This window comes from Neovison vison, chromosome 2, assembly GCF_020171115.1.
Source record: "Neovison vison isolate M4711 chromosome 2, ASM_NN_V1, whole genome shotgun sequence".
In the NCBI taxonomy this organism is placed as follows: domain Eukaryota; kingdom Metazoa; phylum Chordata; class Mammalia; order Carnivora; family Mustelidae; genus Neogale; species Neogale vison.
In genome coordinates this window covers 44,413,030-44,439,792 of record NC_058092.1, presented here as the reverse complement: position 1 = coordinate 44,439,792, position 26,763 = coordinate 44,413,030, and the positions used below count along the sequence as shown (strand labels likewise).

Genomic DNA, 26,763 nt, shown 5'->3' with positions numbered 1-26,763 from the left:
GGTGTGCAGTTAGTTTTTTGCCGAACTCTTTTCCAAAGTAGTTGGATCACTTTACATTTTCCACCAGCAACGTATGAGAGTTCCAGGTTCTCCACATCCTCACCAACACAGGGCATGGTCAGTCTTTTCTTTTTTTTTTTTTTTTTTTTTGGGTCAGTCTTTTTTATTTTAGCTTTTTTAATAGGCGGGTAGTGGTATCTCATTGTGGTTTTAATTTGCATTTCCTTAATGACTAATATATGTAGCCTGGAGATAAGTCCTTTATCAGATCTATGATTTGCAAATATTTCCTCCCAGCCTATGGCTTGTCTTTCCATTCTTTTAATAGTGTCTTTGAAAAAAACAGGACTTTTCCAATGTAATTAAGTCCAATTTAAGAATTTAACGAAAAATAAAAAAGAATTTAATGATTTGTTCATACCATACCGAAGTATGATCTATAGAATATAGCAAATAGTTATATTGGTATCTAAGAAATTTCTGCCTGATCCAAAGTCCAAAGATTTTCCTCCTAAGCTTTCTTAATTTAGGTTTTATGTTTTGGGTTATGGCTCATTTTGAGTTAATTTTTGTATGATTTGAGTCATTTGGTCACAGTTCATTTTTTTGCATCCTAATGTTCAATCATTCTAGCACTTATCTGTTGAAGGATTATTCTTTTTCCACTGAACCTTTGTTGAAAATCAGGTTCTGATTTTCTGTGGGTCTGTTTCTACCTTTTCTATTCTCTTCCTCTAATCTGCGGCTCTTGACATCAGTTTCATGCTGTGGAATAAAGTGATGCTATTCCTCCAGCTTTGTTCCTGTTTTGGCTATTTTATGTCTTTTATATTTCCTTGTGTTTTAGGATCAGTTTGTCGACTTAAAAACAATTACTGGCTGGGGCACCTGGGTGGCTCAGTGGGTTAAGCCTCTGCCTTCTGCTCGGGTCATGATTTCAGGGTCCTGGGATCGGGCCCTGCATCGGGCTCTCTGCTCAGCAGGGAGCCTGCTTCCCCCTCTCTCTCTGCCTGCCTCTCTGTCTACTTGTGATCTCTGTCTGCCAAATAAATAAATAAAAATCTTTAATTAAAAAAATTTACACCTAAATATTTCCTAGTTTTGCTATCATAAGTGGTATTTTAGATTTTCAATTTTTATTATCACTAATATATAGAAACATTTGATTTTGATATTTTGATCTTATTTCCTGAAAATTTGCTAAGCTGATTTATTAGATCTAGTTTGGACCTGTTTTGGCTTATCAGCTTTTTTGAGGATTCACAGGACTTTTTTTCACATAGGCGACATGTCTGACAATAAAGACAGTTTTACTTCCTCTAAAACAGTCATTTTGACATGAGTGAGAAAGTAACGCTTTTCATAAGGCACGCACGCTCTGAAGAGTATTTTTCACCATTATTGGAGTTTTGGGGCTAAGGCTGTAGTGTCCCACCCTCCTTTATGTCTACGGACAACACAATCCTCCCACCTTACACAATCTCTTACCAACAAAAAACAGTGAAAGAAGTAGCTCGGGACATTGTGACCAACCCCACAGAGCCATCTTTTTGGGCTAGACCTGTGTGCCCACAAGCCCCAACTCCAAAGATGAAACTGATTGCTTCCAATGGCTGCACATGGCCTGAGGGCCAGCAACCTGCTCATAATAGTGTTAGGCCCTGCTGGGTTTCCAGAAGCATCCTGGATGGAGATGGGGCCTACAGCTGTCTTCTGACATATGTTACACTTTTCTGCCTCTTTTTGGATTTTAATGATCAGGGAGTCAAGCAATTTGGCTGTAGAATAGAAGAAGTTCCATTAGTCCATCTGCTCCCATGTTTGTGCCACTGGCGAATCTGAATTCTAAAGATAGTTGATCTTCCTTATCAAAAGATATGTGGCCCCAGCTGTCCTAGCAGACATCATGACCTCCAGGTGGATGTCTCCAGCAAAGTGATCCCACCGTATCCCTCCCCTCTCCCAGGCATTCCCATGGGCCCTTTCTCTAAGACCTTCCCCACCCTCCTAATTCCCACTTCTACCTCCCATCCCAAATTTGTCTTCAGGCCTTCGGGCCCTCTGGTCACCACAGGCTGTCCTTCATATGCAGCTTTAAGGAGTAGGATCTGAATTGTAATCCACTGTTGGAGGGCACTTCCCCTTAGTAAAAGGTGTAATCCTTTCCCTTTAAAAAGACAGAAAGAGAAAATGAAACTGGTCCCTTGGAAGGACTGAGGCCTCATCCCTGGAGAGGCACTCGGGGTTGGGGGGTGCGAGGAACAGGTACCTGCTGGCTGTGCTTCCCAAGGGATCTTCTATGGGTAAGAGGACAAAATGGCTGACCTCCGGCAACAAAACAGCCTGGTTCTAAAAAGGAGATTCCTTTCCTTTGCATCTACTTTGGTTCATCAGAGCCTCTAATTTGGTTTATAAGAACTTCAAGTACAAAATCCTAGCACTTGAAAGATCATCTAGGGGCACCTGGGTGGCTCAGTAGGTTAAGCATCTGCCTTTAGCTCAGGTCATGATCCCAGGGTCTTGGGATCGAGCCCCACATCCGGCTCCCAACTCAGCAGAGACCTGCTTATCCCTCTCCCTCTCCCTCTGCCTGCCTCTCCCCATGCTTGTGCTTTCTCTCTGTCAAATAAATAAATAAAATCTTAAAAAAAAAAAAATCGTCTAGCTCACCCTGAGAGGGAGACTGAGGGTCTGAGAGAGGCAAGAACTGGCCTGAGGTTACCATGGTGGCCGGAATCAGGGCCAGAATTCCAGCCCAGAGCCCCTAACCTCAGTCTAGTGTCCTTTGCACTGTTCCGATTCTTTCCTCCAAAGGGAACCCCTGGAGACTCTGGTTCCATCCCAAGAGCCATCTGGAAGATGGCATTTCAAGAACCCTTTGCTTTGTGTTTCTGACTGCATCTAGCAGCCATTGCGTGATACACATTTGTGTGTTTGATTATTGTCTGACTTCCATGTAAACTGACAAGGGTATAAAGCAAAGAGAACCCACACACACGGCTGACAGGGCTACAGAACAGTACAGCCGCTTGGGGAAACAGTTTATCAGTTTCTTATAAAGTTACACATACCACCTGACCTTGACACACTATGGTAGATATTTGCCAAAAAAAACCCAAAGCAGGTGTCTACACAAAGACCGGCATGTGGCTGTTTGGAGCAGTTTCATTCAAAATGGCCCAAACTAGAAATAATCCAGATGGCCCTCACCTTGGAAATGTATTAAAAAAAAAAAAAACCTGCGGTACGTCCATACAGTGGAACACAACTCTGCATTCAAAGGGAACTACTGCTACACGCAACTACCCGGGTGAACCCCAAGAGCGCCACGTAAAACAAAAGAAAAGATACACAAGTGTGTACCTATGGCATGATTCCACTTACACAACATTCTGGAAAAGGCAAAACTCCAGGAAAGAAGTCCTGGTAGTAGTTGCCAGAGGCTGGGGGTGGGGGAGGAGACTGACTACGAACGGCACAAGGAAGCCCATCGGGGCGACGGTAATATTCTACATCTCGCCCACCTTGGTCATTACATGATCACAGGCATTTGTCAAAACCCACGGAATTATATTCCTATAAAGGGTGAATTTTACTGTATGCAGTTGTACTCTTGTAAATCTGACTTTTAAAGAAATCCTCCTGTGGCTCTTTGCAGGCAGGATAAAGTCCAAGCAGCGTAGCTGTGCATTCCAAGTCCCTGAGGACTGACCTAGCCAGTCCCATCTGCCCTCTTCTCGGCTGTTCTGCCTGTACACACTCCATGCATCATCCAAAATGAACCATCTCATCTTTTCCGGACGTCCTGAGCTTTTTTGCTCCCTGTCCTTTGCTCTGGCTCTTCTCTCTGTCCTAAACATGCTCTCCTCCCTGGAAAAAGTGAGCCCTCCTGGAAAGAACATGGCCGGGACCAGCTGGGCTGGAGATGCAATCCTGTTCGGCTCCTGGCGTAGACAGAAGGCGAAAGGGATCCCAGTCTCCACTTCTCCATGCATCGTAGCCCTTTGCATTGTGACTCGGCAGTTTCCCCAACCAGAGGCAGAGTCAGCTTCCCCTTGCCCTTGAATCTGGGCTGGACTTACAGCTGGCCTAGGCCAACAGAATATGGAAGAAGTCAGGATGTGCCACTCTGAGCCTAGGCTGCCACAGGCCTTGAACACGTCCTCTCTCAAAACTCTGCCTCTTCAGCGAGAACAAGCCCGGGCTAGACTGCTGAGAGGTAAGTCCCTGTGGAAGAGCATCTAGTTGTCCCATCCAAGACCATCCCAGACCAGCCAGCCCCAGCCAACCAACAGACCCATCTCCTCCCCTGACCCAGAGCCCATTTTTTTAAGGGTCTACCACAAAGTATCATCACCCCTTAAGGTCCCTTCATCTCAGACACAAAGAGGCAAAGCCAAGTCCCACCCCAGTATTACATCTTTCCAGTGGCCCTTTCCAAAGACCTCCTTCTGTGTGGAAAGCACTCTGAGGACAGCTTGTGGGCTGCTTGAATCACAGGTATCTCTTTGCAAACTCCTGCATTAGGATGCCGCAATCCTGCTGTGCCTATTCATCTCACTCCATCTCTTGCCATACCCTCTGCTGTGCCCCACCCTCCCGCTGCTCAGCCACCCCCAGCTGGCCAGGCTTGTCATCTGTCCATGCCCAGGCCAGCAGTCTGGGACCCCGCCATCTCTGCACCATCTTCCCATGCAGACTGTGGCTCCTCTCTCTGCACACCATGCTCACACAGCATCTTGCCGAGCCCTCTGTCATGGCCCTGATTCTAAAACAATTCCTCCCCTCTGCCCCATTTGCCTAGGACTTTCTGAGCAAAAACCCCTGCCCCCTAGAAATTGTTGGCTTACTTTTAACCGGCTCATCAACCTCTATGCCTTTCCCACCTCCTGCCTTCATCCAAGGTCAACCTTTTTCTGCACTTGGGAAACTGCCCCTCCGGCCTGAACAAGAGGTGGGTTCCACTACCTTGCAACTAAAGCACCTGCTTCTTCCTTGCCCATCAGCCTGGAAGTAAGCTAAAGCCTCTATCCCTACCCACTTCTACCAAAAATAAGGGAGGATGGAAGGAAGGAAGGAAAGAAGGAAGGGTAAAAATATGACCTCCTCTCTTCTCTGCCTTCCTTTGGAGCTTAAGACCCCATATTTCCTTTGTGCCATGTTGTGTCTACAGCAGTCACCATACTTCCACAGTAAATGTGTAGTGGAATTGTGGAGGGAGGGGAGTCCGTGCTGAGCTTCCTAAGGGTTTCCTCTTCCAGTATACAAAGGCCCAGGAAATCAAAAGAAACTGACCTGTTGGGGGGAAGATGGGATGAGGAAAGGGAGACTGTAAAGGCATTCTCTGGCTTAGCCTTTCTGGGTCAGAAGAGGCTTCCCTCCTCATCTCATCCTCCAGAAGACCATGGGGAAAGAGCAAGGGAAGTATCTGGGTTTGGAGACGGAAGTCCTGGGTCCACTTGCCCCAATCCTCCCTCTCAACTGCCCTATCACTATGGGAAGGGCTGAGTGTCTTCTGCATGAAGCTGGGCATCATTGTGGGGCAGAGCTGCTGCCTGGTTCTCTTCTACCCCGTCCCAGCAGTCAGGATGGGGCTGGCATGCAGCAACTGCGCAGTGAGGCTCTGAGGACGGCGTGCATGAATGCCATTGACTGGCAGCGACTTTTTAGGAACTCTCGCTCCAAATTTCAGTCATCTCAACTGGAAAACATCAAGAGTGAGATCCCCCTTTTAAAGTCATCGTATGTAGCAAATGCCTATGAAATCACTTTGTATGTCATAAACATGCTCCAAGAATAATTATCATTATTATTATTACAAAGAATGGATATTTAGGATTTCAACTTCAGATTTCTGAGCAAGGACTATGGCTTTAGTTTAAAATCCTAAAAAGGTAGTATGCATGCTGAAGTATTTAGGAGGAAATGTATTGATGTCTGCCATCTACTTGACACGTTATCAAATTATAAGGGGACTGACAGATGGACAGAAGGACGGATAGGCAGAAAGAGAGGTCATAAAGCAAGAAGAGCAAAAGGTTAGTGATATAATCTAAGTGGTAGGTATGTAGATATACATGGTAAAAATCCTTTACATTTTTTTCTGTATGTTTGAAATTTTTCATGATAAAAAAAAATGTCAGGCAAAAAAGCTTAAAAGGAAAAATAATCTTCTGCCAAATCAAACTGGAAATTTCCCACATGTTCCTTTCATGGAGTCATCCAGACTCCGGACCATCTCCCCAGTTAATGCCCCGACTCCCCCTTTTACAAATATTCCTTGAGCACCTTCTGTGCAGGCCAGTGAGACACCAGAGCCCCAGAATCAAGAAGCTGAATCTGGAAGCTATATATCCGGTAGGGACCACAGCATGAGAGTAAGTAATTACAGCATAATGGGGAAAAGCCCCTCAACCTGGGGATCACAGGAGATTGAGGATAGTCACTAACCAGACAAATCAGGAAAGGCTTTGTACTTAAGCAGAGTTGTAGAGGATGAATAGGGGTTTTCCAGACAGGAACGAACAAAAGGATGTCCTAAGGACAGGTCACCGTGGCCAACCCATGGAAAGTGGTGCAAAGCATGGCCTGGCTAGAGCTCAGAGTTCTCTTGTCCACACAGCAAGAGGGTGGGCCAGACAGAATAAAAAGACCTGGTGGCTGGGGTCCTGGCTGGCTCAGCTGGTATTCAAGCCCCGTGTTGGGTTTAGAGCTTACTTACAGAGGAAAAAAAAAAAAGAAGGACACCTGGGTGGCTCCGTCAGTTGAGCATCTGACTCTTCGTTTTGGAACAGGTCAGAATCTCAGGGTTGTGGGATCAAGCCCTGCGTTGGGTTCCGCCCTCAATGGGGAGTTTGCTGGGGATTCTGTCTCCCTCTCCTTCTGCCCCTTCCACACTCACATGCACTCTCTCTAATAAATAAATAAGATATTTTAAGAAAGAAAGGAACATTAAAACCAAAAATCTGTTTTTCTTTTAAAAAAAGGCCTGGCTGTAAGCGCCAGAAAGGTGGTCAGATGGAAACAGTGGTCATTGGTCAATCAAGCACATTTATGAAACACCTATTGCAAACACAGCTCTAAAGAATGAAAACCAAAAGGCTGTCCTTCCCACGCAGGAATTAAATCCCAGGCTGCTCAGCTGGAAGCCCAGAACCCTATGGTTGGGCAGGAGGAAGCAGGTGAGGGTCAGAGGGTGAGAGGTGACACGGATTAGCTGTCACTTCACATCCCAGGAAGAGATTTCGCAACTCTTCCGCACACAGCCTTCCTCGCCTGGACTGGAGACAGCAAAGTGTTTGAGGAGGTGTTCTGCCATCGGTGGCCTCCTTCAAAAACTGGGCCCAGGAGGAGAGGCTGAAGCCCAGGGTCAGAGTCGGGGCACTGCTTCTTCCCTGCCTATCCATGGCAGTCACTTCCTCTCCAAGCCTCACTAACTCATGCATACAGCAGGGAAGATGGCACTGACATTGACCCTTTGTCTTCTATGGCTTCACAGCCCATGGACTTTGCATGAGTCTCCCCCAAAGGGCGCATGTCATCACAACCAGCATGCAGGGGCCACAGGTAGGGGTCAACAAGAGCAAGTCAGCACTCGACTTGGTGAGGATCCAGTGAGAATGCCTCCATTCTCCCCGTCTCCCTTCCTTCTCGCTCATTCTTGACTCCGGCTTTATTTTTATGTGTTTTGATTTTTTTTTAAACTTCTAGAGTCAAATGACTTCTTTTGCTTCTTTTGCTTTCAATCTTTCTTGTTCAATATCACAAGCAATTAAAGTTTAAATTTTGCTCCAACTGGATATAGGGTTTTAATTATAATTAATTTCTAAAGGGTGTGTAATTCCTTTTTTTATTTTTAAAAAAGATTTGACAGAAATATCACAAGTAGGCAGAGAGGCAGGCGGAGAGAGTGGGGGGGGACACATTCAGTATATTTCCTAAATCCTTGTGCATCTCTATTTGCCTTACACATGAATGACAGTTTGCTTATATAGAGAACTCCATACACAGTGTATTCTATCCATGTGTCAGAAGAGAAGCCCAAAACATGTCTGATTGTCTTTTCTTTAAATTGTAGGTTATTTGTCTTTTTAGAGGTGATACAAAACTTTTTTTTAAAAGACTTTTATTTTATCTTTGAAACTCAGAAATTCTACCACTCTTTAAGTGAGCTGAATGCATACATTAACTTATCTCCCTTGTGAAATCCCACTAAAACAAGAGTAAAGGAATAAAAACTTTTAAAGTATATACTCCCAGGGACAAAAACAATAGAAGAAACAGGTGATTAAAAAAAAAACTGGAAGTTAAAAAACTGATGGAAGAACGATAACTAAGCTAGCAGACCCAGGAAAGCTAAACTCTAAGCCAATAGAAGATAAATTTAGGAATTCTCTCACTCCAGAGGTTGATGAATCGGCAGCACCAGGTACCTCTGGAAGTAAGAGAGAAAGCAGAACCAAACCCAAGCTACTCATAGGGAGTCTGTGGAGTACTAGTTTCTCTCCCCACTCTCTGCAGCCAGATGAGTGCTTTCCATGAATGAAGATTGGAGAATTTATTCTTTGGAGACAGAGAGGTTTTTTGTACAGGATGACACCAGGCACAGGTGATCTCATGGGTACCATATTTAAAATGGAAAAAAATGGAAGTTCAATCCCTAAATATGACCTCTAGGCTCTTCTCCACTTAGAGCTCTGGTAGCCAAGACCTCCAGAAGAGTTTTCTTCCACCAAAGTAAAAGACAAAACATCTCACAAAACTGACATTGAAAACAGTGAAAACACTGAGTTTGATCATCCTATGTGCAGTCCATAATCAACCAGAGCTTTCAGTTGGATTTTTAGTTAGATGTGAATGCACAGGCAAGAAATACCAGACATTTGAGAAAAACCTCTGATATGGAATATTGAGGCCAAAACAAATATACAGGTAGGGAAAAAAAGCATTTAGTAAAAGGAGACAATAGTCAGGCAAACTTGTCTTAATCAACAATATCTTGAAAGTATGAGCACTGTATCCATGAAATAAGAGAATGACGTTACTAAAACATTCAGAAAACAAAAAAGAGCAATTAGAAATTAAAATATGAAATCAGAGAATGAAAAAGTCAGTGAGTGAATGAGAGAACATTTCTAGTCACCTGAAAACAATCAGCAGCTCAGACATACCCAGGATGGAACCAAGCACAGAGCAGGCTTTTCAAATGAATCCGTGAAAGAGCTTATCAGGGAATCATTTTCCCACCTATGACCTACCTACTATGCCTTGTAACACAGTTCTCCTGACCCAGGAAAGAGCCCAAGTGGGTCAGGGTTACCGGGACAATGTCAAACCAGAGCCCCAAGACAAATCATGTACCAGCCTGACAATTAGACACCCACAGGGATCTGCTGGTTGACTTCCCTTCAGTAACATTCATAGGCTTTGACTATGTCCCTGTCAGGTATAAATTGTTCCCATTTTACAGATGGGAAAACTGAGATCTGAAAAACAAAGGGTGACTCTCAGCTGGAGTTGGGTCTAAATGGAGAACATACAATGTGTGTAATCTGTCTCAAGAGCACTTGTCCTCTATTTGCCTTATTTTTTTCTGATTATAAAAATGTTATATGTTTTTCCTGAAAAATCCAAACATCTCAGAAATAAAACAAACAAAGTAGAATGCAAAAGAACCTAGTAACACTCCAGAGGTAACCATGAGCAAAGTTTGGGGTCTAGTTCTCCAGAGCGTGTTGTCTATGCATATGGAAATATATTTTAATAGGTTCATTATACTTCTATTTTTAATATTCATATGTATTTCATCTTTCAGATAAAGTTTATAATAAATGTATCAAGTTCCATCTACTAGACCCTTGAAATATGCTAAAATAACATTAAATAAGTACATCAGTGGGAGAATTACTATTTTTTCCAATATCAAATCTTTCCATCCATGAACATGGTATTCCTTCCAGTTATTCAAGCCTTTTCTGACATCTTTTAGCAAAGGTTTATATTTTTCTTCATGTATACCTTAACTACACCTTATTAAGTTTATCCCAATGCAATTTATCAATGGTGCTGCTACGAAGAATGAGATCCTTCCCTTTTTCTCAATTATGTTTTCTATTAGTTATGGCCACAGTATCAGAGGAAATTATTCACCTTTACAGTTTTAAAATGAGCCCTCCTGGATTGTTTTAGGTAAGCACATTATAAATTGTGATGATTTGCTCTTCCTTAAGAGTTTTATTTCCTATTTGTTTTTCTTGTCTTACTGCATTTGCTGGAACCTCCACACCAGTGTTGAACAATGCTGGTGACACAAGCATCCCTGTTTCGTTCTTGACTTCATGAGAAGCCTTTAGCATTTTACTATCATATTTAGTAGTTTGGCCTCATCTTTAAAAGCCCCCAACTTCCTTCAGGACCCAAATGCCCTCCCATATCTCCCCCATCCCTGTCAAATTTCCTTCTTAATACCTTTCTTTCTTTGACAGCAGAGGGTGAGTTAAATTGCTGTTGTTTCTTCTGGTTGATGTGCGCTCTAAGGCTCTCTAAAGAACTCAACCCTTATATAACTAAAACATAGAATTCTGCCCAGTCATAGCAGCTGCTAAGGGACAAGGAAGCTAGGACTTGCCACACACCTGCCAACCAGAATCCCCAGGCAGAGCACCTTTTCAAGCATCATCTCCTTCTGTCCTCAAAGCAGACTCTATGAAGTGGGTTGTTTCATTCACTCTCATTTTTCAGAGCAAAGTCTGTCTCCACATAACGTGTTCTAGGTCACACAGCTAAGCAGCAGACAGAATTCTAAACCAGGTTACAAAGGAAGTCCTATAACCTCACAAGACTGAGTCCTGGATATGATCACAGTGGTGAAAGGGAAGTTCAGACCCACGGGGAAGGCAGATGTTCAGGGAAGAAAGCTGAGGGTCTAATGGGGATGGGGCCTCCTTCGCTTCCCTGCAGGCGCTTGCTGAACAAACAGTATACAGACTGGAGCTTCGCTGACAGGGTGGCCAGGGAGGAGGGGCCCTGCAGGAACCCCCAAATCTTCACGTGGGCATGTGTGATGGGAAGGACCCTGCCCTGAAAAGAAAGATAAGATACGAGTACCCACTCTATAGTTCACCAGCTGTGTGACCTTGGGCAAGATATTTTCCTCTCTGGTCCTGGTTGAACACCCATAAAATAGACCCAACCACATTGGCTACAAAGAGGACGAAAGTGCTTTTGTACACTCATAGTGTTCCATTTGATTTTCAAGTAAACAAGGCAGATGAATACATGCATTTATCTCTACTCTCTCTGCTCCTTCTTCAGTCTCCTGAAAGGACTAGAAAGGAGTGTTTTAAAGATAGACAAATGAGAAAAGGAGACCAATATCAGGGGACCAGGAGTGTGACATGTTTTTTTGGAAAATGGAGCAAGCTGCTTACAAGAGGGGGAGCCAGTGAGAAACCTGCCAGTTCCTACCACAAACCCCAGAGACCCAGGAATCGGAGGCACCAAAATGCAGATGCAAGACCAATGGCTGAAAACAGAGGGAAAGTTAGACACACACATACAACATTCCTCGCCCACCCAGGAGAAGACTGGAGGTTTGGTATGCATAGTGACTCCAGAGAGGGAGGCTGGGCACAGTGGAAGCTAGGCAGACAGGCACTGTCATCAGAATAGAGGAAGTAGGTAGAAATCTATATCCTGCTTCAGATCCCCCTGCCTCCTCCCTTAAATACCAGCAACCACATTTACCCACCCCAGGATGTAGGATCCTTTTCTAGAGAAGCTGAACTGTCCCACAGAAAGCACCTAGGAACACCGACATGGAGGGTCTTCCAAAAGAAGGATCAGACCCCCGTCATCTACTCACTCCAGGTGAAGCCACCAACCGACAAGCCCCACCAGACTCACAGCCCTGGTTAGTGCTCTTCAACAGTGCTCTCCTGGTTAGTCCTCTTCAACATGAACAACACAGGTCAAAGAAATAAGGAACTTGGAAGAACCACAGGCCATGTGGGGGACAAAAGTAAACTGAAGGGAAATTGTCATTGTTATCTTCAGATAAAAGAACATATGGCATATAAGACAATGCTCTGGAGGGCTAGGAAGAGAAAAGAGAAAAGAAAAGAAAGCAATCTACAACATTCAAGAGCTCTTGCAGACTATAAAATATGAAGCCAAAATTTCAAAAGGCAATAGCAGGGTTCGAAGATAAGGACAAGGGAAATTTACCAAAGAGTAGGATGGAAAAGGCAGAGATGGGAAATAAGAGAAAAAAAAAAAAGATAAGAAAGCTAAAACATCAAACCAGGATAATTAACCTTCATCTAAAAGAAGGGAGACAAAGCAGAGGGGAGGAAATCACCAAAGACACAAATGCAAGTGATTTTCCCAGAAAATTGTCCCAGATGGAAGGAACCCACTAAGTACCCACAACTGTAGGTGAAAACAAACTCACATTAGGATTATTTAAGACTAAATTTCAGCACACAAAGGACAAAGAGAAGATCCTAAAAGCTTCTAGAGAGGAAGACGCATTCAAAGGACAGAAAACCAGAATGGCAAAGGAATTTTCACCACGCTTGAATTCTCAAAGGCAATGGAACAAAGTCTTCAAAATTCTGGAGGAAAAATATTTCCAACCTAACACCTAACAGTTTCCAAGCAAACTGTTAATCAGTTGTACAGGTAGGAAAATCTTTTTCTTAAAAAGCTCCCCCACCCCCTGCGCAAAACAAGGGTATAAATCAAGAACAAACACACAACAGCACTATTGCTAAAAATAAGCGGTTAAAAGCTGGGCTTTCCCCAAGCAATCCAGTCCTCATGCCCTCATGGATTTTCCAACAGCAGAATGATCTAGAGTGCATGTTTATTCATACTTGAACATTCTGAAATGGAGATTACATTGAACCTGATGGCCTCTTGGGTCAATAAAATATGGAGCAGCTCGCATTTACAAGCTGCTTTGTACTTAGCCATGGCATCTCAGGCACCTTTTCTCCTTAGGCTTCACAACAGCTCCCTGAAACCAGTTTTAGCAACCCCATCACGAACACCAAGAAACTGAGATTCTGCATGGGGAAGCCAGCCAAGGCTGCACTGAGACGGTGGGGGTTGTGGGTGGAGGAGTTAGCATTGAGCCTCTTTTCCTTAGCAGGAGCTCTAGACAGAGCCTCTCATTTGGGGGCCCCACAGTCCTCTGCTCATCACAGTTGAAGGAAAGGAGGCTCAGAGAGGTCAATGGATGCGCCCCACCTCACACAGCCAGTAGGCAGCGCAGGCGGCAGTCTGAACCCTCTCCACTGCCTCGCTGTCGGGCTGGCCCCAGGGGCCATATAGTTGTGTTCCCATGGGAAGCAAGCACAAGCTGGTGGGAGGGAGAGAAGAGGGGAACCCCAGCCCGCCCCAGAGTAAGCCCTTGCCCCTCTGCCAGAGCTCCAGGAGCACTCACTGTAGGAGCCTGTCCCTGGCTGGGTCTGAGGGGTAGCGCTTGGATCCATCCAGGAATAGGGATCGATATCGCTGTCGATGGTCCTTGGTCTCTGCCAGCCAGATGTTGAGGTAGCGACCCACACCGACAGGGTTCTGCACGGAGGGAGAGGATGGCAGGACATTAGCAAGCCCAAGGCCTGGCCTGGAGACTTGAACTCAGTCCCTCCCCTCCACCACCACACTGCTCCCTATTCCACCTGTTAGGGCTTGAACTGTGTCTTCCAAAGAGATGTGCAGAAGTCCTAACCCCTCGTATCTCAGCATGTGACCTCACTTGGGAACAGTCGCTGATATAATCAAGAGGCGCCAACAGAGACTTTCAGAGAGAAGCCACCTGCCCAAAGTTACCAGGAAGGGCGGGACAATGGTGGGCCAGGAACCCCAGCACCTGCGGAGCCACTGTGCCAACAGTGGCCTGGGAGATGACAGGAGCCAGACAGGGTCTGAGGTGCTGCCCACAGGGGACAGGCCAGTCTAGTTGGCAGCAAGGTCCCGGTGGCGTGTCTTCTGCCCCCAAACGTGGATCTCACCTTACCCCTCCCACTCTGGAGTGGCCAACCCCACGGTAGCAGCATCTGGCTCTTATCTAAATACCTTTTCTTGGGTCCCCAAGCAAAGACCCTCTCCTCTGCAGGAGGTGCCGGCTTGGGGTGAGAAAACAGAAGCTTGCAGAGAGCTGACTATCGGGTCCTCCTGAGAATCAGGCAGGGCGACAGGGTGTGGGCACAGAGGCGGCCAAGCCAGCACTCCAGCGGGGTGAGCAGGTGGGGTGGAGTTGGAGTGCAAGGGGAGGCAGCGGGAGCATCATGGGAAGGAGGGTGTAGGGGTGTAGGGGTGCGAGGGGAGGTGGTGGAAGCATCATGGACAGAGACAGGTGAGTCCGTTCTGTGGCCGTTCATGGAGCCGTTCACTTAGGATTCACGCCCCTCTCTGTGTGACTATTAGAACGCAATTAAAGAAGCACTTAAAGACTGAAGGGCAGGAGTAAGAAACAGAATGAGCTCGATGCCCAGTGCCATTTGTGTAAATGAAGAAGGCACGCACACGCAACCCGAGAGCTTAGCTGTTTTACAAGAACACTAACGAAAGGTTACATCGCACACGTGGGGACGGCTGCCTCTGGGGAGGGGGTCGGCGACCGAAGGGGACCTTGCTTCACCAAGCATGAGAAGGGGGCTAACTGCCCCAGAGGCCCCGAGACAAATACAAAGAGAACGGAGGGAGCAGTTCCCTGAGAAAATCAGAGAACGGGATGGCTGTGGGGTGACGTCCCTTAGGGCAACGGTTCTCAAAGTGTGATCCCGGGAGCAGCGGCGGCAGCAGCAGCAGCTGGGAACGTGTTAGAAATGCAGACACCCAGGCTCTACTACAGGCTACCAAGTTAGACTCTCTGGCGGGACACCCAGCAATCTGAGTTTTAACAAGCCCTCCAAGGGGATGCTAATACCCACTCACGTCTGGAAACCGTTGCCTTAGAGAAGTAAGACAGTGGGAATCGGTGTTCGTCCCTTCGGGAGAAAGAAGTGGGTTTGGGCTCACATAGAGCCTCTGTTCCTAAAAGCAAGGAGGGCTTGGGGCTGCCTGTAGAGACAGGAGGGAGTTCCCTGCCCATCACCATGTAACTCCCACTCCAGACCCACTCACCCAGCTTCCCAAAACCATCTGGCAGGCCTTTATGCCCATCCGCTTGGAAGAGAACAGGAACGGTGGCTGGCTGACCCGTTTACATTCTGTCTTTGGAGGAAGCCATGAACCAGGACCAGACGTGGCCTAGGGGTAAGGAATGGGGGCAGAAAGCTGGAGGGGTCTGGCGGTGTCAGCCTGGGGCCGGGGCAGGTGAGGGGTCTGGGCAGCTGACCTCATGCTGACCTGGCAGCCCTGGGCCTTGAGCCAAAAACAGGGGTGGGAGGGGTTTACCCAACCACCTTCCAACTCACTCATCCTCTGTGAGGATGCCCTGTGGAGGATGTCCACTGGAGCCCTGTGGAGCCCTCATAGCCCATGCCACCCATTCTAACCCCGCCCTCAGCCTGACCCCTCTTTCAGGGTTCCCAAGGACCCACAGGCCTGGGAGGGCCCCAGAGGTGTTTCCAGCCTGGGAAGTGAAATCCACACAGATTTGGAGCTAGAGGAGCTGGCTTCTTCTCATACTTGCTGGGGGAGCCTGGGCAAATCCCTCCCCATCTCTGGGGCCTCAGTTTCCTTTTGTGAAATGCAAATGCTAACTCCTACTTTGGGGTGCTAGAAGATGCCTGGCCCAGAGCAGGCATTCAGGAAATGGTGGCACCCTTTTTCATTCCTCCAGGCCCTACTCCTTCCCAAGCCCTGAGCAGTTCTCCCTGGGGGGCAGGTCCTGCCTGGAGGGCCTATCCAGGTCACCAGCCACCCCACCACCAGAGAGGAGTGCCCCATCCCCTTGGAGGGAGCAGGGGGGCAGTCCCCTGTCAGGGTAGACCCCTTATTCACACACTGCCCTGCCCCATGTTCCCTCAGCTTCTTTCCAGGGGCACTTGGGGGGTTCCAAGCCCGACGCTGCCAGCTCTAGGCCTTCACCTCTCTCAACCCACCTGGGTATGCTCAGAGGACAAGAGAGTAAACTGAGCCTCAGAGAGTGGGAGGGACTTACTCAGAGTGACAAGACAGGCAAGACCAGGACTGGAAACAACATGGGTCTGATACCCAAGCCTAACCCTTCCCCTGAAATAGCCAGCCCCATCCCATGCTGGACCCGCAGGAGAGCCCCCTCCCAAGAGAAGAAGGAAGTAAGGTCATGCGGGGGGAGACACTGACTAGTTTTCGGGGGCATTGGCTAAGGGTGGCCCAGTAAATCCTTTCTGTAGGGGTTTCCGGGTTGCGAGAAATTTTCGAAAAAACCCCACGCTTCTTATTGTGAGGTGAGTTAAGTTCTTCCACGAAGCTCGTAAAATTCATCAGTTCCCTGGGCTTTCTTTTCTGGGAAACAGAAAGAAAAAAAAAAAAAAAAGGTGTCTGTTAGGCCAGGAAAATCCGAGCCCTCTCTCTGGACCCTCAGCAGCAGAGAAAAGCAAGTGGCCACACACGGAGGCATCACTGCCCATCCTGCCTCCCCATGTCCCCAAGCTGGGGGTGGGGCAGAGATGCAGCCCTGGCCAGGGGCCAAGTGAGACTCACAGCCTCCATGTCCGTGCACCCCGGACAACGTAACCAGCATCTATTTGCACATTTCTTCACTTTTGTGCTCATTTCAATGGCATTACGGCCGGTATCTTGTTCTCAGCAGGAGCAGTGTTCCAAATATCTAAAAACCAGCATGATGGGGTAACACAGCAGGTTTTTCGGGCTGTGATCTACTCTGTAGGACACTACCATGATGGACACTTTTCTCCAAACCTGTAGAAGACACAATCCTCAGACTGACTCCTCAGGAGGACTATGGGCTTCGGGTGATAATAATGTCAGTATATCGTACCCCATCTGTCACCCTGGGGCGGGATGTGGCCAGTGTGGGAGGCCAGGCAGGGAGGGGACACCTCCTTGGGTGTCTGGGTTTGCTGCTCAAGTAGGCTGTGCACCTAAAAATGCTCCAAAAATTAAAGTTTATTATTCTTTAGATAATAAAACATATTCTCTCCCACGACCCCTGCTGTGCTGGAGGGGACCACGTCGGTAGCTGGTCGTGGGGGCATGCGGGAGGCTCTGGCGAGGAGGTGGGTGTGGAGGGCTTATTCTGTGGCAAGTCACCTATCAGTCCGAAGCGTAATGTTTCACCACCAGCAACCCCTCGTCACCACCTGCCGACGCTCTGTGAGGTGTTTACTCATGATCGTGTCCCCTTTTCCACTTGAAGTGCCACAGCGGCGGTCACGCCCGTGACTCTGACCTGCCCCTAAACTCGCACAGCGAGTGGAGACAAAATGAGCGGGCTGGGGGACAGAGACTGAACTCCAGTCGCCACGAACGGGAAGAAAGCAAAACGCCATGCCAAGGATCACACGACCAGCGTGACGGGGACGGGAAAGGTGGGCTTCGAGTTAAAATCCGACCTCAGTTTCCCGGCCCTCCCGGCCCTCCAGGTCTCTGGCTCGTTAACAGCACTTCTGGGAGCTGGGCCTGTGACGTCTGGAAAGTGCTTCCAAAATAGCCAGGCACCCACACCTGTGCCGTCGGGGGCCCTGTGGCATCCAGCCCTGGCACTGTGACCCTCTGTGCCTCCCCTGCGGTCCGTGCAGGTAAGCCAGACAGACGTGCTGGCATTCAGACCCTAGCTCTTCTCCTTCCCAGAGGCGCGGACACCCCACTTCCTCACCCAACACAGGGTGCCCCGGTGCACGGGGGCCGCGAGGGTGGGGAGCGCACAGGCTGGTGGTGCTCCCAGTGTGGCGAGTGAAGCTGGCCACACCGGCGGGGAACACCTGCTCCACGCCTCACCTGGGTACACACCTGCACCGAGAAATGCCCGTAAGGCTGCGGCTTGCTGCGGTCACCGGAGAATATGTCGTAGAAGCCTCGGGTGCCCACAGATTTTGCCAAGTATGCCTCAATGCCACTTTTGAAAGAGTAGGTGCCTGGTGCCAGACCACTCCCCTAGAACAGAGCACAGATGGCAGTCCCCCAGGAGAACCACTGAAGCAGGCCCTTCCCGCCCCCTCCTCCACGGGGGCTCAGTTTCCCCATCTGCCCTGGGAGTCCTCTCTGTGCCCTCTCTGGTCCAGGACTGTGCAGAAAGGCAGGCCAGGCCAGGCCAGGTGGGGGGGGGGCGGGTACCTGTTGAGCCATGGGGGGTATCCTGTGGGTTGTCCGGCACGGCTGGGCCTCAGAGTGAGAGCGGCCGCAGGACTTCTCCTCCAGCTTTGTGTATGGGTTACCCTTCACCCCATAATTTCCGGGGCCTGGATAGTAGTTCTGTCAGGGGGGAGGGAGGGACAGAAAGGTCATCCGTCCCTCTGCTCATGCGGAGTATGTCTGAGGAAGGGAAGCCCCTGGGAGGGGAACGGGATGTTCAGGGCCTCTGTGTGTTAACCACACCCCAGCACACAGCGTGCTCGGTCTCAACAGTTCCACCACTGCTCGAACCTTCAGTCCCAAGTTCAGGCTCTCCCCGGGGGCCCCACTGGCCTGGTCAACTCGTCTCATGCCGCTGCCTTCCTCCATCACACACTCCTGCCAGATGGGCTCCTTGTGGCTCGCCAAATACCATTCTGCCAACCTCCTTGCCTGTGTTCGCTTGTGCTGTTACCACCCCCCAAAATGCCCTCCCTGCCTTCTTGGCCTCAGAAAATTCTAATTCTGGAGCACCTGGGCATCTCAGTCAGTTGAGCGTCCAACTCTTGGCTTTGGCTCAGGTCATGATCTCCCTCTGCTAGGAGATTGAGCCCCAGGGTGGGACTCCTCGCTCAGCGGGGAGTCTGCTTCCCCTCTCCCACTCCCTCTGTGCCCCCCATCCCACTCACAGGCGTGTGTGCCGGCTCGCTCTCCCTCTCTCAGATAAATAAATCTTAAAAAAAGAAAAGAAAAGAAAAGTCTAATTCTGCAAACCCAGCTCAAATGTCATCTCTCCTGGGAATGAAGCCTTCCTTCCCTATCACCCCAGACAGTCGCCGGCTTCGGTGGCCTTAGAAATGCCATCTGTTACACCCATTTTATAGCCCTGCATTTGCATGAATGGGGTTCTCACTGTGCTATGAACGATGCCGTGGCCTGGAAGGGTCTGGGGTCCTGGGTTTGAATCCTGGTTCTGCTGCTCCACAGCTGAGTGACCTTGGACACACCCCTTCGTCCTTCTAAGCTTCAGGGTCCACCATTGTAACATGGAGATAGTAATGTTTTTCTTCCAGGACAATGAGGAGGAAATTTTAAATGATGTCTATAAAATCTCCTGCACAGCGCTCAGCCCATACTGGGCACCAAAACCTAAGTCAGGGTGGGATGCCTGTCTTGGGGGTCAGGAGGAGAGTTTGAGGGGAAAGGAGAGACGGAGAATTGCGGCTGGAGTGAGTATTTGGAGCTTCCACTGCCAGGGTAGGAAGTATGGTTTCTGTAGGTGGGGTGAGGGGAGGCGCCCTGCAGTGCAGATGGGTGGGTGGGTTGGTGTGGGGAGGTGGTCCTTGGAGAGAGACCTGGAACGTTTGCTGCTGCGCTGCTTCTCTCCGCCACACGAGGTCGCTGCCGCCCCACAGATGGCTCAGCCCGGCCCACTGCCCACCGGAACCAGCCTGGGGAAGCAGCCCCATAGGACAGGATGGAGGAGGCAGGAAGCCCTGCTGGGGATCTGTTTGCCCTCAGAGGACAGGACGACGCGTTGCCTCCTTCCAGGGCCCGGGGTTTGCAGGTGTGCTTCCTTCCAGCCAGGGAGGAAGCTGGGTCCTTGCGTGGTGTGTGAGGTGCCTCAGAAGCCTCAGCACGTTGGTCCTGGAGGTGACCCAATGAGAGCAAATCAGCACCATCCGCAATTAACAGATGGAGAAACAGTTCAGAGAGTCCGACCTCAAGTCCAAGGTCCTACCCCCAGAAAGGAGCAGTGGCTAAGCTTCCAGCTGTAAAATCCAATCTCTTCCTGAGCTGATTCCCAAGGCCCTGTGTAAACTCCAGGGGCGGGAGGGCCATGAGCCCGGGGGCACCTTCGAGGTGACCTTAGAAGAGCCTGTTACAATACGGATAGCTCAGTCATCTGCCTTTGTCTCAGGTCATGATCCAAGGGACTGAGTCCTGCGTTGTTGGGTGGGAAGTCAGCTTCTCCCTCTGCTTATACCCCTCTTCCCTGCTTCTGTGCTCTTTCTCTCTCAGATGAATAAATAACATCTTAAAAAAGAAGAAGCAGCAGCAGCAGTTACAACAGAGAGTGACTGCTGTGCTTGGAGTCCATGGACAGTGCCCAGCCCAGAGCCCGGGGCTCATCTCTCCTTCAACCCTTCAGGTTTCAAGGTGGAGTAACACGCCTGAGCTGATGTGAAAGTCCATGATTTTCTTTTTCTTTTTCTTTTTCTTTTTAATATTTTATTATGTATTTGACAGAGAGAGAAAGAAAGATAGAACACAAGCAGGGGGAGAGGCAGAGGGAGAAGTAGGCTCCCCACTGAGCAGGGAGCCCGATGTGGGGTTCATCCCAACACCCTAGGATCATGACCTGAGCCGAAGGCAGACGCTTAACCAGCTGGGCCACCCAGGCACCCTGAAAGTCCACGATTTTGACTGGAATGTTTGGTTGTCAGCACTTTGGGGACCCAGGCAGGAGTGATTAATTCTGGAGGAGGTATATGGGAATGTAGGATTTGGCACAGCTTTTTTCATTTTTTTTTTTTTTTCTTCAGCTGGACCCATGGAGGGGTCAGCATTCTGGACAGCAGACAGCTGTAACCCAGAGGAGGCCATCAGGCTCCCAGTCCAGGTCTCACAGCAAGAAGACAGAAAATGGGCCTTGGACATGAGCTTCCAAAGGGATTGCCTTCTGCCCCTACCAGAGCAGGGCCACCCCCTTGAGCTTGCTGTCCAGCCCTGAGCCCAGGAGAGTGGCTCAGAAAAATCCCGTAGGGCCTGGGGGAGGTTACTGCAGAAGCAGATAGGGTGACAAAGTAGGAGAAGAACCAGCTGGAAGCGAGGGCCGGGCAGTGGGACATTTCACCCTCACTCACCCAACACTCACAGATGCCCCGGGGTTAGGCTGGAGACACAGGTAGGAAGCATCAGGCTTATTTCTCTGTCACCATCTGGGCAGGGCTCTGGCCAAGACTGTCATCCAGGGGCCACCAAGGAACAAAATCCCAGTGAACCCACCTAGGTGTCAAGTACACTGCTTATGTGCGGTCGCCCTTGGATCCAAATCCTGCTTGTACCACTCAGAGCTCTGTGACCTTGGATGGTTACTTTAGCTCTCTGGGCTCTTTTTCTCATCTGTAAATCGGAGATAATGACAGGGTTGACCTCACAGAGGTGTTGTGAGGATTAGGCTAATTGGTACACTCAGGTGCTCAGGATAGCACCTGCACGTGGCATACCTCGTCAATTGTTACTACTTTAGACTTGAAGGTAATGACTCAGTTTGAAATGCCTCAGGGCAGCCGTGAACAGCCTCTGTGCCTAAGATACAAAGAGCTATAGTTTCCAGGCTTCACCAAGGTAAGGCAGAGAGAAAGGGCCTGGCTTTGGGGATGGGTATTTCCTGCTTGCCTAAGGCAAAAGGCTTATCTATCCTCTCTGAGCCTCCTGGGCCTCACCTGGAAGGTTTGCAAACACTGAGAATGTTTTGGGACACCTTGTACTTAGCAAACAGGCCTGCACTCATTCAGTCTACAAATACCTACTATGTGCCCACTGAGTGCTAGGCACAGCTAAGACCTGAGAGTCCCGCAGTGAGCCAACCAGGCAGATGTCATCCACCCTCGGGGGCTGATGTCCAGGGGAGCAGAAACACTAGACACAACCATGAACAGGACTCCTAGGAAAGGAGCTATCTGTCACCTAGTGGGGGTCAGGGAGGCTTCCTGGAGGAAGTCACCTTGGAGCTGACAGCTGAGGGTTGAGTGAGGGGCAGCAGGGGAGGTTGACCAAGGGAGAGGGAGAGGAAGAACACTTCTGGTGGAGAGAATGGCAGGAGGAAAGCCCCAGTTGAAAGAGCCTGGCCCATTTGCGGAGCTGGAAGGAGACCAAGAGCATCCAGTGCAGAGAGCACCAGGGCAGGGGAGGAGGGCACTTAGTAAACCTCAGAGCGCACTCTGCTCTGGGAGGGTGTGACTTCTGCCTTCTCCCTCATGCCCAGGACCCCACTCTGTTCTCCCCATATGTGATGATCGCCCCCACCCACACGGATGCTGCTCCACCCCTTACCACCATTACCTCCCCCATCTGGATGCCTCCGAGCCCCACCCCCAGGAGCACGGGGCTCCTCTGAAAATGTAAATGAGGCCCTTCCCTTGTCCAAACCCTCCTCTGTCTTGCCACAGCGCTCAGAATCAATCCCCAAGCCCTGCCTTGCTGCGAGGTCCCGCGCTCTGGCCCTCACTCCTCTGCTGTCTCTCCTCCTTCCGCTCTTGCCCCTCCTTCAGCCGCACTGGCCTCCTGCCCGCTGGTTCAACTCCCGGTCTACACCTGCTGTTCCTGCTGCCTCGAATGCTCTCCTGCAGCTATCGCGAATTTCCAGCGCTCCTGTCCTGCAGGTTTTGCTCAAATGTCACCTCCTTCCAGAGGTCTTCTCTGACCACCCTATAAATTGCACCTCCCCCACTCTGTATCCCTTCCTGGTCTCATTTTTCCTCAGGGTCCTGATTTGCTTCTCTGTACCACTGTGCCTTCCACTAGGGCCCCAGTTCCATGGTGTGGGGGGGGGGGGCTCGTCTTCCTCACTGCTCAGTCCCCAAGCCCGAGAAGAGTGCGTGGCAATTAGTGGGTGCTCAGACATTATTTGCTGGCTAGACAGATGGACATACAGGTGGATGAGTTTGTCGAGCACCTAAAATATAGATGTTTTGACTCTGTGCTTGGGACTCAGAGATGAACCAGACCCGTCCCTGCCGGCTGGAAGCTCCTGGGCCAGTGAGGGACAGGCATGGAAATATATGACGGCTCTTGGACTCAAGGTTGTGATACTGGAAAGCAGGAGGTGGGGTGGGGGCGGGTTGGGAGACCCAGAGGAGAGCTTGGCCGAGCCTGGGGAGGACATGGCACGAGGAGGGGTGTGTCCAGCACCAGCCAGGCTGCATGCTCTGCAGATGGAAAGGAGCATGGTGGAGGGGGGGGGACCCTCCCCAGTACTGAGAACACCTACCCCAATGAATCCTCGGAAGCGAACCTCCCCCGAGCTGAGCAGCCCCCGGGTGCTGCAGGGCTTCTCCTTCAGCTCTTCCAGGAAGTCTTTGAGGTTGTAGGAGCCTGGCCCCAGCTTCTCTTTCTGCCCCAAGAGAAGAAAGCAAAGGGTGAGAACCTTCAGCTTGGGAAGGTCCTCCCAGGAAGGAGTCTGGAGGGTGGTGGCATTCCCCAAGGGAGGAGCCCTGCAGGGCCTAGGAGGAGTCACCTGCAGCTGCTTCTCTTTCATGATGGTCTGGTACTGGAAGTGGGGCAGCTGGGTCAGCCGGACAGCTTCCTGGGCCCGGGCCCAGCCTGTGCCCACCTCCCTTCTGAGCTTCTTCTTGCTAAAGCAGGTCTCCTTGGAGCTGTAGGTCCCAGGTCCTATGTGGGACTGAGTCAGTGCACAGTCACATCCACAGAATCTGTCCACAGAGCAACTTCCTCCCCCTAGAGGCCACCCGGAGCTGGGGGTGGACAGGCCGAGCCCACTGCAGCCCCTACCCCTAGTCCCCAACCTAGCATCGAAGGGCATGGCCCTCACAGGACCATCACAACACCCCCTGTCGTTGATCCCCTTATACTCCCCTATAGTGGGGAAGGGTAGTATCATTGGTATAGCCTGCAGCCAGTTCTTGCCAAAGAGGAAATGCCCCCCGGGGCTCTGTGGTCCCAACCCACGTGGTCCTCATCCCAGTCCTGCGCTTATCAGCACATCTAAGGCCCCGACTCTGAGCCACATTCTATGCTCCCAACTGGGGGCTTGGAGAGGTGTTAAGGTACAACAGTGACACAACTCAGCTCTTCCCCAATGGCAAGGCACTGGAGGGGGGCATGGGGGAGAAAGGGCTGTAGGGAAGCTACACAAACTTACCAGGTCCAAAGAATGAAGCCTGGAGTATGGGGCCTCTGTGAAGGTGCTGAATTTCTTCTGGCTGGGGTAAACTGCAGAGACATCAAACCTAGGGAGGGACAGAGGCCCAGTGAGAGCCCAAGGCCTGGCCCCCAGACCCCGTGTGGACAGTTCTGGGGGGTGGCCGTGTTGGATTCCCAGAGGACCTGGCTGCTGGAGCAAGAGCAGGGCTGCTGGGACCCCAGGGTCTCTGTCCTTCCTGCTTCTCTCCCCCTGGACACCACCCTTGCCTGGTCCCCTCCCCTTTGCTGGGGGCCTTTATTCAAAAGTCATCTTCTCCTTCCAACCACCACCTGCCAGCACCTCCCAGCTTCTCCTCCCAACTTGCTTCCTCTCCTTAGCCCTATCACTACCCAACATTTTATATCTTTTTCCTTTTGGTTTATTATCTACTCCAACCACCCCTCCCGACGAGAACTGCCAACCCCAGAGTACGGTTTTTGGCGTATGCTCGCTGTTATGTCCGCAAGTGCTAGAACTGTGCCCCGCACAGAGTAGGTGATACACGTAGATGGTGTAAATGTGGGGAGTGGGGGGAACCCCTGCACTGAAACCCTGCCCACTTCTCTTGGGCGGAGTGACAGCACCCCCCCCCACGCTGGGCTGCCGGCCTTTCTGCGCAAGGCCCACAGGAGGTGTTCTCCAAACGCTTTCAAAGCACTTAAGGATGGTGAATGAGCCCCGGGCCCAGAAGGGCAGCCGGTGTGACCTGGAAAGACGGGGCCCCGTTCCTCACTGCCAGGCCCCCTCCCGTCTCTCCCTCCTCCCCCAGACTCCAGCCGCGCCTCCGGGGGGAGCTCTCACCTGTGGCTCTGCACCCCGAAGGGTGCTCCGCTAAACCATTTGCTGCCCATGGCCCGCGTCCCCCCTATCCCCCGCCAAGTGAGGTCTTCAACTGGGACTCCCGGCGAGGTAACTTAGGGCTGGGGCCAGCGGCCACTGCTGCCGCGGCAACCCCGCCTTGTGACCTGTGATTCGCCAGAGATTCTGTGCGCGTCTGCGCCCCCTGCCGTTCAGCTTCCGCTCTGCACATTTTCCGCGCCACCTTGACTGAGATCCTTCTCTGAGCCCTGCAGCTTTAATGCTTTCCTGATGGTTCATATGGATGCCATTTGGTCGGAATTTAGAGTCATTTGTGGAGGAACCCTTTCCGATGTCTTGCTTTATCCCGGCAGGCCGCGGAGCCTATTAGAGCGAGGCTCCGAAATGCCTCGTACTGTTAACGGACGCTCATGGGGGCGCCGGGGGCCGCAGAGAGGGCTCGGCTTGGGCGAAGAGGGCATCCGCATTCCTTCTCCACTTCGGAGAGGGAAGGTAGAGAAAGTGGGAACCAACAAGGAGAGCCAGAGTATGGAGGGCTGCAGAGAGGGAGGGAAGGCTTGCAGGGATGGAGACCGGGCTCATCTGTCCCCCACAGACCCCCAGACACCCACCCTGGGCAGATGCTGTGTAAGATGCGTAATCCTGGCCCTGAGAATCTACTGGGGGAACCAGTAACCACACCTTCCCTATGAGAGAAGGAGTCCTCAGACCCAGCCCGTAGGTGGGTAGGTCAGGGAAGGCTTCCTGGAGGAGGAGAATTCCAAACTCATCCTTAAGTGTGTGTGTGAAGTGCTAGTAAAGAAAGGAGTTGAGGGGCGCCGGGGTGGCTCAGTCAGTTAAGCCGCTGCCTTCAGCTCAGGTCATGATCCTGGAGATCCAGGATGGAGTCCCACATGTTGCTCCCTACTCATTGGGGAACCTGCTTCTCCCTCTGACCTTCCCACCTCTCAGGATCTCTCTCTCTCTCAAATAAATAAACAAACAAAGAAAAAAAAAGAAGAAAGAAAGAAGAAAAGAAAAGAAAGGAATTGAGTCCACCAGCAGGGTATGGTCAGCTCCCTTTCCTCCTTTATCCCTTGATCAGTGCCCCTTGGTCATGCTACATCTCTTATCATCGCTCATGATTACATTTGATCCTCCCAGTGGTCTAAGACTGAGGCACAGCACAGAGCCACACTCCATTTGATGACGACAGGGCAGAAGCCAGAGAAAAGCAGGACTTGCCTGGGGTCCTACATCCAGTCCATGGTGGAGCTGGGCTCCCGGGACAGTATGTCTCCTTTCAGGGTCCACCCCGTACCCTTCTGACATCCCAGTATAGCACTGAACTAGAAGTCCAGATGCCTGGCATAGCTGTGGACCGGATTCTCAGGCCCCAGGTCAGGCAGGCACATGGCCATGTCTGGCACAGTACCCACCCCGCACCACTGAGCTGGCGGTCAGAGGTGCCAGGCCTGGGGACACACACACCCGTGGTCATCTAAGCACAGGCTCCACCCCTTCCCAACTGAGCAGATGTGGGCAATTCATTTCCTTTTCCGATTCCCCACTTTCTTACCTGTAAAAGGAAGCTAATAATCTCTGTTTCCCTCCAGACTTCGAGCAGGATTGAGTACACTCCTGGCACATAGCAGAATCTCAATGAGAGGCCATCCCCAGCCCTTTGAAGAGGCCCTAGCAAAGGTCCAGAAGCAGAAACTCTATCTCACTCCCTTCCTGGTACTGTACCTGGCACGCAGTAAAAGCCCAGTAAATATTTGTTGAACGATGAGTGCACAATAAAGGAA

At 50.3% G+C, this 26,763-nt stretch overlaps 1 protein-coding gene across 4 annotated transcripts; it reads right to left on the bottom strand.

The window, feature by feature from the left end:
• Positions 1-1,010: 1,010 nt before the first annotated feature.
• LEXM (lymphocyte expansion molecule) lies at positions 1,011-26,763 on the bottom strand. Of its 4 annotated transcripts, none has more exons than XM_044238316.1 (10): positions 26,535-26,763; positions 24,116-24,203; positions 23,471-23,635; positions 23,225-23,347; positions 18,232-18,369; positions 17,896-18,051; positions 16,279-16,440; positions 15,133-15,258; positions 13,448-13,581; positions 1,011-2,167 (listed from the first exon to the last, which is right to left on the bottom strand). In XM_044238316.1, the coding sequence occupies exons 1-10, from the start codon at positions 26,603-26,605 to the stop codon at positions 2,095-2,097; spliced, it is 1,236 nt and encodes a 411-aa protein (XP_044094251.1). In that variant the 5' UTR covers positions 26,606-26,763; the 3' UTR covers positions 1,011-2,094. The 4 variants fall into 4 exon arrangements, with proteins under 4 accessions (XP_044094251.1, XP_044094253.1, XP_044094254.1 ...); XM_044238318.1 differs by having other exon boundaries at positions 17,908-18,051; XM_044238319.1 differs by lacking the exon at positions 26,535-26,763 and adding an exon at positions 24,959-25,132.